The following is a 12251-nucleotide window of genomic DNA, read 5'->3' as shown; positions in this document are numbered from 1 at the left end:
ATTTTATATTTTGAGCTGGGGGAGGATAAGCGGAATCAAGATTAAAGAAAGAAAGCCAAAGAATTGTGTGTATGACTGAAATGAAAACTTCCTTGTGCTTCAGTGTGACAAACAGAAATCCCTCGGTGTTGTACCTTGGGTGGAGAGAACAACAGATTTATTTCCCAGACAGACACAGATTATGCTGGTATCCCCTGCAGACTTCCATTGTCGGGTATACACCTCCATTTAATATTTGCATTAGTGCAAGGAAGTTGTTGGTTTGGTGCCTTCCAACCTCCGGATTTTCTTGATCGGTTTTCATTAAAGGGCTTACAGGATATCAGCTGGGAAAGGAGTGGCTGGGATGCAGCTCAGCTGATCCCCTTTTGCCACACTACATGGCAGCTGGCACTTGGTTTTTTAGGAAGAATTTTGCTTCCAAAGAAATAAGGAACTCCCTTAGCTTGCAAAGATGGTGCGAGGATTTGGAAAGATTGTGGTTTAATTGCAGACTCACGTACATAATGGACAGGTGGCTGTGGCCAATTTCCTCTCCACTGAATCGAGACGTAGAATTTTCAAAGCTGACATTGTTTCCTTAGAAAACCATCAGGTGATAAGGCTTTAATATAAATCTGCTTTCTTACAAGACCCTTTTACTGAATTCCTTTCTTTCCAGGAATGGGTAATAGAATGCAATAAGCTTTGAGATCTCTTCAGTACTGCACTCAGATTTGCTTTCTTTGAAGCTGGCCATCTCTCTGTTAACGTTGTCCTGTATTAAACTGGAATATGTTTTCCATAATTGCTTTATTTGGGTCCAGTGGCTTATATTTTCCCTTCTTCCCATCCCAAATGAAATAGCTAAGAGCACTGATTCCTAGGCTGTCATACACACCAAACACTCTTTACTTGAAGACTGTTTCAGATACGAGTTGCAACTCGTATTCATGGCTGTAATTGGGGGGGAAGACCATCGTCATTGAGTGCCCAGCATAGCTTTTCCATGACCTCCTATCTGTCAGTTCTAGGAAGAGAAAAGACCCTATCCAGCTAAGTTGGTTCTAGTTGTTCTCACTGAGATTAATCTTAGTTGCTTAATGAGTATGGTGGAATGTAGTCTGGATTCCAGGAGGGAGAGGCTGCTTTCCAGAAGGCAAAGTGGCAGCAAAGCATGGGAAGCTTTTTGGGAAAGAAAAGAGTTAAGGCTCCCCTCACCCCGGGATGATTCTTAAGAGTATATCTATAGTTATACAAGTAGTTGCTTTAGTTCGGTAAGTTTTCTGTCTCTAGGTGAGGAATAATAACTGCTCAGAAGTAACATAGAACAGAGCAGAACAGAATAGAATAACTCTGTCACTTCAAATGTACAATAATTGGCATACATTAAAAATGAAATTTCGTTGCATACAGCTCTTAAAGGGTCACCATCTCCAATTTTATACTACATAAACATGACAAGATAAATAAATAAATACAAAATTATGTATATACCCACTTATATTATATGACACAGAGAACAGACACACACTGGTCTTGGTTCCTGGGGCCTGAAAAAGAGGATGGTACTTTGGTTTGCAAATATCTGGATCCTTGAGATATTGTGGGGTAGCCTGACTTAGAGTTTTCTGCTCCAAAGGAAAGAGCAGAACTACAAATAGTCAGGATCTGACCCAGTCAAAGTTCAGCCCGTTGCTCTTGATTGCATTAGGCTGGAAAAACTCTTTGCCCAAAGCGACCTCTCCTTCGTGGGCTATTGGCCACGCTGTAGTTTCAAGGAAGAGGTGACATCCACGCTTCGGAGTCATGGTCTCCTAACAGAGTCGAGCCCTGGATTTAACTGGTGGAGAGGCAGCTAGTTGTCTCAACAAGGATTCTGAGTCTTAAGTTTTTGGTTTTTCTCCCTCCTTTCAGCTTCAGACTCTGATCCAGGAGGTGGACCCTGTGGCGGATTATCGCATCGATCGAGCTTTAAACGAAGCCTGTGAGTCGGTGATACAAACAGCCTGCAAGCACATCCGTGCCGGAGATCCCATGTAGGTGGCTGAGCCCTGCCTTTTTCGCCAGCACTTGTTACGTGTTTCTTGGAGATGGGAGGAACCCACGGAGGGAGGGAGGGAGGGAGGGATTCCAGGTGGTCTCTTGCAGAGGGAAGATTTGGACTAAGAAAGATTAGAAGAGATTGGTGTTGCGATGATACGTTTAAGAGCCATGCATCTTCCTGGCCATTTCTACATCCTTCAGTTATCAGGGAAATAAACCATCTTCTGCTGATTCAGAGTGGCTAGTGGTAAAATTTGAAAAAAGCCTCTGTGGGATAAACTGGGCTCTAAAGCTGCTGGGATTTATAAAATTTTATTCTACAGATACTCCTCAAGTTACGACCACAATTGAGCCCAAAATTTATGTTGCTAAGTGAAAGATTTGTTAAGTGAATTTTGCCTCATGTTATGACTTTTCTTGCCACAGCTGTTAAGCGAACCACTGCATTTATTAAGTTAGTAACGTGATTGTTAAATGAATCTGGTTTCCCCATTGACTTTGCTTGTCAGAGGGTCACAAAAGCTGATCACATGACTCCAGGACAAGGCAACTATCATATATTGAACCAGTTGCCAAAGCATCCAAATTTTGATCATGTGACCATGGGGATACTGCAGTGGTCGTAAGTGTGAAAAATGGTTGTGGGTAACATTTTTCAGTGCTGTTGTAACGCTGAACAGTCACTAAATGAACTGTTGGAAATTGAGGATTGCCTCCCTTTCTGCCTATCTTGTTAAAAGAAACTCTGGGAAATCCTGATTTTTGGATGCAGTTGGTTGCCAAGAGTAGATAGAGACAGGGATTCAGACTGTCTTTTTAATGCCGCTTTAAGTTGGTCTTACAGATAAGCAATATAGGGAAAGGCTAGACCAGAGATAGACCATCCAGAGAAGGCTCTGTGGTTGTGTTCTGTCCCCCTCGCCTCAGTCTGAGCAATGACTTAATTAGCCTCTGGCAGCAAACTAGCGAGCGTCTGCCAAATGTCTCTGTTATCTCTCTTGATGCCGATGAGTCAACCAGGAACAAACAGCACTTCAGCTCTAGCTAAGCAGTTGATTTGCTTGCCACAAAGGGATATAGCAGTCCTTGCTGCTTTTATATCCTGTGGGGTGTGGCTCCATGACTCAGCACTTCCTAGGCCTGCCCCACCCTTGCTTCTGTTGTTCCCGCCTCTCCTGCCTACGAAACCTAGGGTCCTGCCAGGCCTGATTGCCATCAGCCGGGTCTGGAGGCGTGGCCTGGGGGGGAAGAGTCAGGGGACAGAGGCCTCGTTATCTCCTCCACCTGGCCTGCTTCTGGCTCCTGGAGCTGAGCCAGGGAAGCTGGTGCTCCAGAGGTAAGTCCTGATGGCCCTTCCCCCTCACTTTCCGAGTCACTTTCTGGCAGGGGCCCTGGCTCGGGGGGGGAGGGGTGCAGACACAACAGGTTGCAACAGGCAGCCGGTTTGTGGGCAGTTTGGCCGGCCTGCCTGTGAAAGCCTAGTGGTTGTAGCACCTAATATGAGAGCTCCAGAGATGCTATATTTGCCGTCTTAACTCTTCTCCTTCTCCTGTAGGATTCTTTCTTGCCTCATGGAGCACTTGTACACAGAGAAGATGGTGGAGGATTGTGAACACCGGCTCTTAGAGCTTCAGTACTTTATTTCACGGGATTGGAAGTGAGTGCACAGGGTTGGGGCTTTGAGGGGCTTTTCTTGTGACTATGGGACTTCCTACTTGGTCCATGGTCACTGTGGGGAGTCAGGTCACCCAGGAATTTCACGCTGATGCTCTTTGGGCTCCCCTAGGTTGGATTCTGTCCTCTACCGTAAGTGCCAAGGAGATGCCTCTCGACTTTGTCACACCCATGGTTGGAATGAAACAAGTGAGATTATCCCTCCTGGAGCAGTCTTCTCCTGCCTCTACAGACATGCTTATCGCACAGAAGAGCAGGGAAGAAGGGTAGGCATTATCCCCTCGTCATCTTGACACATCTTGGTGCTTCTGAGAGAATAAATAGTGTTTGGGAGCATGCAGTGGGTTTGGTTCCTGAAGTAGCCTTTGAATTTTCCTAAGGGAACAGAGAAACTAAGCAGGAGGTCTGTTCTGTTTCCCTCCCCCAATACTCCCAACAAAGAGTCAGTCAAAGGCCTCCTCTTCTACTTTATTTACATAGATAAATGTCCTGGCCACGACTACCCACGGGCCTGCCAATTTTCTGGAGATAACGAGGAAATTATAGATAAGGCCAGAATTACTCACGAATATATTCTTCCCTCCATTGATACAGTTTGCCCGCGCAAATTCATTGCTTTGTCCAAGACAAAAAACCAGGAAGTCCCGCCTCCTATTTATAGTCTCTGCAGATGTCACTGCATGACCATCATTCCTTGGCTTTATCCCAACGCTGCTTCTGCTGTGTGCGCCGGTCACGTCTGCGCAGTCTTGCATCACTCCAAAACTGTTCTTGGGGCATTGCCAAATCAGAAGAAGGCTCGAGAGAATCAGGCCTTGCCGGCCCCTCCTCCTCCCTTTGAGTGGGTGCCAGGGAGGGAGAGGACTCAAGAGAAGCAGGGCTTGCCAGGTCTTCTCCCTCACTTTCTGAATCATCCAAGTCCAGGAGTCCGGGTCCAGGAACCTGGGTCACAACACTATCCCTCACCACAGAGCCCTTCCCCCGGGGCTGACGATCGGGATGCGGTCGGGCTGGGTTCTGCTCATGGAAGGCCTGCACCAGGTCAGGGGCATGAACGTTGGAGGCATCTACCCAGGAGAAATCAGTCCCGTATCCCTTCCATGCGATCAAATATTGGAAACGACCCTTCAGCCAGCCGGAGTCTCGTACGCTGTGGACTTCGTATTCCTCCGACCCGTCCTCGGCAACAGTGACAGGTGCTGTTGGGCACCGAAGGGGACTCGGTGTGGCCTCAGGAACCAGAAGGGACCGGTGAAAGACGGGGTGGATCCGCATGGATCGTGGCAGGGTCAGTCAGTAGGCTACCGGGTTGATGACTGCTTCGACAGGGAACGGGCCGATGAATCGGTGGTCCAACTTCTTTACCGGTCGGTCGGATGGGAGGTGTTTGGTGGAGAGCAACACCCGGTCTCCAACCGCCAGCGGGTGCGTTGCCCGTTGGGAGCGGTCAGCGGACCGTTTGTAGTCCTCCTTTGCCCGATCCAGCTGGTGACGTACCAACTGTTGGACCGCATGCAATTCCGTCAGTAAGGTCTGCGTTTCGGGAACAGGAGAGTCCGGTGGTGCCAGAGGGAAGAGCCGCGGATGGTACCCCACATTGGCAAAGAACGGGGTCATCTGAGTAGAGGTGTGCTGAGAGTTGTTAAAAGCAAACTCCGCCAGGGACAGTTAATCGGCCCAGTTGTCCTTTTGCTGGTTGATGAAGCAACGGAGATACTGTTCCAGGATACCGATGACTTTCTCTGTACCCCCATCGGTCTCCGGATGGTGCGATGACGACAGACACACCTGCACCTCCAATGCGGCCAGCAGGCTCTTCCAGAAGCGAGCTGTGAACTGAACTCCGAAACCACCCTGTCCGGTAGACCATGGAGGCAGAAGATGTGCTGCAGAAAGAGATGGGCCGTTTTTGCGGCTGTGGGCATGGGATGAAGTGTGCCATCTTGGTGAGCATGTCCACCACCACCAGCACCGTGGTGAACCCAGAGGACGGCGGCAGGTCTGTCAGGAAGTCCATGGAGATCGCCCTCCAGGGTCTGTCGGGTGTCGGCAAGGGCTGGAGGAGCCCGGGAGGGCCCCCCGTGGCGGCCTTGGCTTGCCAGCCGGTACGCAGGATGTCACGTAGGCATGTACATCATGCCGCACTCGGGGCCACCAAAAGGTCCATGTCACCTGGTGGAGGGTCCCAAAATGTCCTGCTGCAGGGTTGTCGTGGCACTGGGTCATGATGAGGGCTCGGAGTGGTCCTGTGGGCACATATAATCGCCCCCGAAAGTTGAGTAAGTCCTCCTCCAAGGTCCAAGGCTTCTGCCGGCAGCACTGTCCATGGAGGAAGGGGGTCCTTGGCGCAGAGGTACTCTGGCTTGCGGGACAGGGCATCCGCCATCCGGTTGTGACCGCTGGGAATGTAGGTCACGCGGAAGTTGAACCGGGCAAAAAACAACGACCACCGGATCTGCCGCTGGTTCAACTTCCAAGCTGTGGTGAGGTGCTCGAGATTCCAATGGTCCGTTCGGACCTCCACCTGATGTCGAGCCCCCTCCAGATGGTGTCGCCAAGCCTCGAATGCAGCCTTGATAGCCAGCAACTCTTTTTCCCAGATGGTGTAGTTGCGCTCGGAAGGATTGAGTTTCCGGGAGTAGTAAGCGCAGGGAAAAAGTGTGCCACCATTCATCGGAGCCTGTAGCAGCACCGCTCCCAGAGACACATTGGACGCATCTGTCTCCACCACAAAAGGCTGGAGCGGGTCGGGATGCCTCAGGACGGGTTCCGTGACGAAGGCTTTCTTGAGGGCTGTGAATGCTTCTTGCTGCGGGGGACCCCACCGGAACGCAACCTTCTTCCTGAGGAGCTGGGTAAGTGGAGCCGTCAGTGTGGCAAAGCCCGGGATGAAGGTTCGGTAGTAGTTGGCGAAGCCCAGCAGGCGCTGAACATCCTTCATCCGACGAGGGGCTTCCCAGCTACACAAAGCTTCTACTTTGCATGGGTCCATGGCTGTGCCCTCGGGCGAGATGATATGCCCGAGGAATTCTATGGAAGTCCGGAAAAAGATGCATTTCTCCAGCTTCGCATTGAGTTGTTGCTCCCGCAAGCGTTGCAGAACCAGACCGATGTGTCGAAGGTGGCTTTCTCTGGACCGGGAGTAAATCAGGATGTCGGTCAGGTAGATAATCACGAACTGATCCAACATGTCTCGGAACACGTCGTTCATGAAGTGCTGGAAAACGGCGGGAGCATTGGTCAACCCAAATGGCATGACAGTGTATTCATAGTGTCCGTATCGGGTGCCGAATGCCGTCTTCCATTCGTCTCCTTCTCGCATCCGCACCAGGTTGTAGGCCCCCCGGAGATCGAGCTTGGTGAAGATCGTGGCCTACCACAACCTCTCCAGCAGCTCCGGGATGAGCGGCAGGGGGTAGCGATTCCGCACCGTAATGGCGTTTAGCCGGCGGTAATCACAGCACAGGCACAAGTCCCCTGTCGTCTTCTTCACGAAGAGGACCGGGGCCGAGAGAGGGGACTTTGAAGGCCGGATGAACCCTCGGTCCAGATTTTTGTCCAGGAAGTCCCTGAGGGCGGCCAACTCAGGCTCCGACATGGAATACAGGCGTCCCACAGGCAGTGGTGCGTTGGGCAGAAGGTCCACGGGGCAATCGTAGGGCCGATGCGGGGGTAGTCGGTCTGCCTCCTTCTCGCTGAACACGTCGACGAAGTCCGTCAGCTCAGGAGGCAAGGTGATGGCAGCGGTGGGGACGTTCTGGCCGGCACAGGTGTGGCGGATGTGGTCGACGCACTGCAGACTCGGGAAAGAGATGGTGTTTCGTGACCAGGCCACTTGAGGATTGTGGGTCCGAAGCCAGGCCAACCCAAGGACCAAGGGAAAACGAAGGTCCGCCGTGACAAAACTGGATCGCCTCCTCATGGTCCCCAATAGCCAGGCGCAAAGGCTGGGTGGCAAATTTAATGGGGCCGGACACCAGTTCTCGTCCATCAATTGTCTCTACCCGCATCGGAGGGTCCACCGGAACCACGGGGACCGCAAACTGGGTCACAAAGGTCTGGTCCATAAAGTTTGTTGTTGCCCCTGAGTCCACCAGTGCATGCGCCTGGAGCCCGTCCGACTGGTTCCCCAACCATATCCGTGTGTCCAGAATCAGATGCCGAGGTGGCCCAGAGTCTACTTCCGCAACGTCCAGTGGGGGCTTAGTACGTGCCCGACTTAGGGTTTCCCCGAGGTCGGGCCTGCTCCGTTTCCCGATTGATCATGCTGTGATTCGGGGACCGGCATGCGTGCCCCACTTTGCTTTCTGGGGCAAGAAGCGGCGAAGTGGCCGGGCTCCCCACAGTACAGGCACAATCCCCCTTGGTGCCTCCGGTTCCGCTCCTGGGCTGTCAGGCGAGGTCTGGCCGCTCCCAATTCCATGGGCTCTTCCACAGCGGTTACAAAACATGGGGCGACCCGGGATGCTGGTGGCACAGGAAGTGGGGGTGCAGATGTCGATGGTGGGTCCTGGGGGGTGCGACGGGACGGTCGCCGTTGCAGATGGGCGTCGAGGCAGAGACAAAGGGGCACCAAGTTGTCGAGGGTCCGCGGCACCTCCACGCGGGCCAGCTCATCTTGCAATTCCTCTGAGAGTCCCTCCTGGAATGCATCCACCAGCGCTGCATCATTCCAGTCAGAGTCCTGGCACAAAAGACGAAATTCGGCGATGTACTCCTGCAGGGGGCGTTTCCCTTGACGGAGTTCCTTAAGACGCCTGGTTGCCGTCAGCATCCGAACGGGGTCCTCGTACATGATGCGCAGGTGCTGCCAAAAACGCTGTTGGTCCGCCAGCAGGGGGCTGTCCTGGAGCAAGAGGGGTGTGGCCCATCGAGCAGCCGAGCCAGAAAGAAGGTTAATCACGAAGGCCACCTTAGCCCGGTTGTCTGGGAAATCCTCTGGCCGCATAGCCATGTAGAGCTGGCACTGTCCCAAGAAGGTCGGGAACATCTCAGGCTGCCCAGAAAACTTATCCGGCACGGTTATCGGGCACTTGCGACGAGGAGGAGGAGTGGGAGGATGGGGGTGGCTGCAGGCACATTCCCGGCAGCAAGTTGGCCTGCCAAGTGAGCCACTTGCTGCTGGAGCTGTTGATTAGCCGCTTGTAGCTGCTGTAACTGCTGCTGTACCTGCTGCTGGTCCATCTTTGGTGGAAGATGGTTTAGTCGGGTCTTGGACAAAATGTTCTGTTTCCTTCTCCCAATACTCCCAACAAAGAGTCAATCAGAGGCCTCCTCTTCTACTTTATTTACATAAATAAATGTCCTGGCCACATCTACCCACGGGCCTGCCAATTTTCTGGAGATAATGAGGAAATTATAGATAAGGCCAGAATTACTCACGAATATATTCTTCCCTCCATTGATACAGTTTGCCCGCGCAAATTCATTGCTCTGTCCAAGACAAAAAACCAGGAAGTCCCGCCTCCTATTTATAGTCTCTGCAGATGTCACTGCATGACCATCATTCCTTGGCTTTATCCCAACGCTGCTTCTGCTGCGCATGCCGTTCACGTCTGCGCAGTCTTGCATCACTCCAAAACTGTTCTTGGGGCGTTGCCAAATCAGAAGAAGGCTCGAGAGAATCAGGCCTTGCCGGCCCCTCCTCCTCCCTTTGAGTGGGTGCCAGGGAGGGAGAGGGCTCAAGAGAAGCAGGGCTTGCCAGGTCTTCTCCCTCACTTTCTGAATCATCCGAGTCCAGGAGTCCGGGTCCAGGAACCTGGGTCACAACAAGGTCTGGGAACATCTGGGAAGACAAGACACTGTTTTTCTGGACAAGTTGCTTGGATCTTTACACTTCAGCCTTCTTGGTTGGGAAGCTCCATGTATATGTTAGGATGTTCATATATGGAATCTCATGTGGAAATCTGCAGATTTTTATTTTCCTTGCATCTGTAATGAGGCAAGGATCCACCAGACGGGTCAAGAGCTCTTAGTCACTGGGTGGGACTTTCATATCAGAGGATTCCGGGTTCAATCTTGGCATCGTGGGTAAAAAAAAAGTAGCATATGAGGTAAAAGGCTGAGATCCATATTCGATTAAATTGGATGCTGTCTGGGTATTTTGGACTGCAGCTGTAATGGTCTTGTGGTCCAGGATTCATGAAATACTGTAGAGTCATCTGGATTTAACAAATCCAGATGACTCTACAAGTAGAGTCTACAGACCTTTTGCAATTAGAGATCCGGTACAGGGACAAAAAAGCCAAGTCGGAAAATTGTATTTTATCCATTGTATGGGAAGATCTCTTTCCCAATGTTATGGAAATTGAGGGGGGAAAAGATTTTGCAGGCTGTTGCTCAGCTGTGGATGTGGGATTGATCAAGTTTTTCTTGTGCAAATTACACCTTGGTTTCATCATTTTGTTGCCATGTGTTTAAGATCTGCCTCCAAGAAAGAATGGATTTTTGAAATGAGATTGTGACATTTTGTAGATAAAAAAAAGTTCATACAGTCAGGTTTATAGAAGAAACTTACGGAAAAACCAGAGGCTCAGTGGACCATCTCTTACTTTCCTTCCCTGCTTCATTCTCCAATATATTTGACTATATTTAACTTATTCTTAATTTTTTAGAACATTAGTTTTAATCTGATTTCTGTATTGTCCAGTAGTTGGGTCTTCTGCTGATATATGATTTCGTTTTCTATAATGAGACAGTTTTATCTAGCCATGTAATGTTTGCGAGGCTTTTGGTATAAGCAGCCTCCGAAATGTAGGAGAGAAAGTATGGAGTTGTGAACATTTTGACACAAACGAATTAGAGATTGGATGTATTTTTAGTATCCTACAACAAGAATTGCAGCTTGACCCAATTATTATTATTATTTTTTGTTTACATTTATATCCCGCCCTTCTCCGAAGACTCAGGGCGGCTTACAGTGTATAAGGCAATAGTCTCATTCTATTTGTATATTTTTACAAAGTCAACTTATTGCCCCCCCAACAATCTGGGTCCTCATTTTACCTACCTTATAAAGGATGGAAGGCTGAGTCAACCTTGGGCCGGGCTCGAACCTGCAGTAATTGCAGGCTGCTGTCTTCTAATAACAGGCTTCTTACAGCCTGAGCTATTACGGCAGTTCAGTTGCTGCCTTTTTGTGATTTATTTACATACTTTCTGATTAAATAATGTTTTAGCCATTCAAATATCAATGAAAGTAAGAATTAGAAGGGGACTGTAAAGAAAGTAAGACTCAGAGGAGAAAATGTTTTGGCCTGACATTTGGCCAAGAATAGCTAGAGAATTGGTATCTGCTTGTGGAAGAAAAACACCCCAAAATGTTTGGTTGGGTGGGTTTGCTCATCACAAATGTCCATATCTGTCTTCGGTAGTTATCGCGAGAATGCAGAGCGGAAGTACAGCGAATTCTGCATCAGCGCGCTTTGGATGTGAAATTGGATCCAGCCCTCCAAGACAAGTGCATGATAGATTTGGGGAAGTGGTGCAGTGAGAAAACTGAAACTGGACAGGTAACTATGGCATTCCTTTTTTTTTTTTCAGAATTAGATTAGATTAGACTAGACTGGAATTGTTACATTTGGGGGCTAAGCGGTGGTAATTACCTGAAAATATCTCGACTTTAAATAATGTGACAACACAACTTTTCTTCAGGTTTAGAATATGAGTATTTCTATGCCTGTAACTTACTGCTTTTAATAGAAACTTGATTGCTTGTGGGAGCATCTGTTGGTCGAAGAGAATTTGTACAACTCTGAAAGTGTGCAAATGCAAGTAGATTAATAGATAGCACTTCGGTGGGAAGATAACAGCATTCCGTACACTTTTGGCATATGGCCATTGTGGCACCGTGACCACGGAGATTGTCAACGCTGGCTCTCTTGGCCAAGAAACAGAGGTGAACGTCATGCCCTGGAGTCAGACATGACTGGCAGGGAAACTACCTTTACTGAATATAGTAGAAAAATAGCATAGTTGACTAGAGAACTGACTCCAGCAACCAGGACAGGGAGGTGATCACGCAGATATTCTTTCATATTTTGAATACTGTCATTGTTGTTTCCTGCAGGTAGGTGGCGCTTGGTTAGCGGCCGCTCATTCCTCAACCATGTAAAATTAGAATGGTGCCGAATGAGTTCTGGTTATGAACTGTCCTCAAAATTCTGGTCATCGCTGTCGCACAATTGCAATCTGCATGCTTGGCAACCAGCTTGCGCTTATGACAGTGGCGACATCTGCAGTCACATGATTGCAATTTGCGACTTTCCCTGCCAGACTGCCACCAGCAAAATCAATTGTGAATTCAGCAGAAAGTAATAAGGAAAAGGGAGTTGTGAGATTGCTGGCTACATTATTAAATTGTTAAGAGTGTTTGAAATTATGGATGTTAAAGGGAAAATGTGTGGTGCAGGGGTGGGCAATTCTGACAAAATTTAGGACCCATGGACTTCAGTTCCCAGAATTCCTGAGCTGGCATGGGACTAAAAATGGAAGAAAGAGAAAGAAGAAACTTAGTGGCAAACCTGGAGAACCAAATTCAGGCTGATTGTTTT

At 49.4% G+C, this 12251-nt stretch overlaps 1 protein-coding gene across 1 annotated transcript in view; it reads left to right on the top strand.

Annotated features, from left to right (window-relative positions):
* GLG1 (golgi glycoprotein 1) overlaps positions 1 to 12251 on the top strand; it is a 94719-nt gene that overhangs the window by 56698 nt on the left and 25770 nt on the right. The window contains exons 9-12 of the mRNA XM_058155618.1: positions 1897 to 2018; positions 3581 to 3682; positions 3812 to 3965; positions 11073 to 11210. Of these exons, the coding sequence (XP_058011601.1) occupies positions 1897 to 2018; positions 3581 to 3682; positions 3812 to 3965; positions 11073 to 11210 (516 nt within the window). The remainder of the gene's footprint in view (positions 1 to 1896; positions 2019 to 3580; positions 3683 to 3811; positions 3966 to 11072; positions 11211 to 12251) is intronic.

Source organism: Ahaetulla prasina, chromosome 12 (assembly GCF_028640845.1).
Source record: "Ahaetulla prasina isolate Xishuangbanna chromosome 12, ASM2864084v1, whole genome shotgun sequence".
Classification (NCBI taxonomy): Eukaryota; Metazoa; Chordata; class Lepidosauria; order Squamata; family Colubridae; genus Ahaetulla; species Ahaetulla prasina.
The sequence above is the reverse complement of the archived record's forward strand: the minus strand, read 5'-3'. Positions and strand labels throughout refer to the sequence as shown.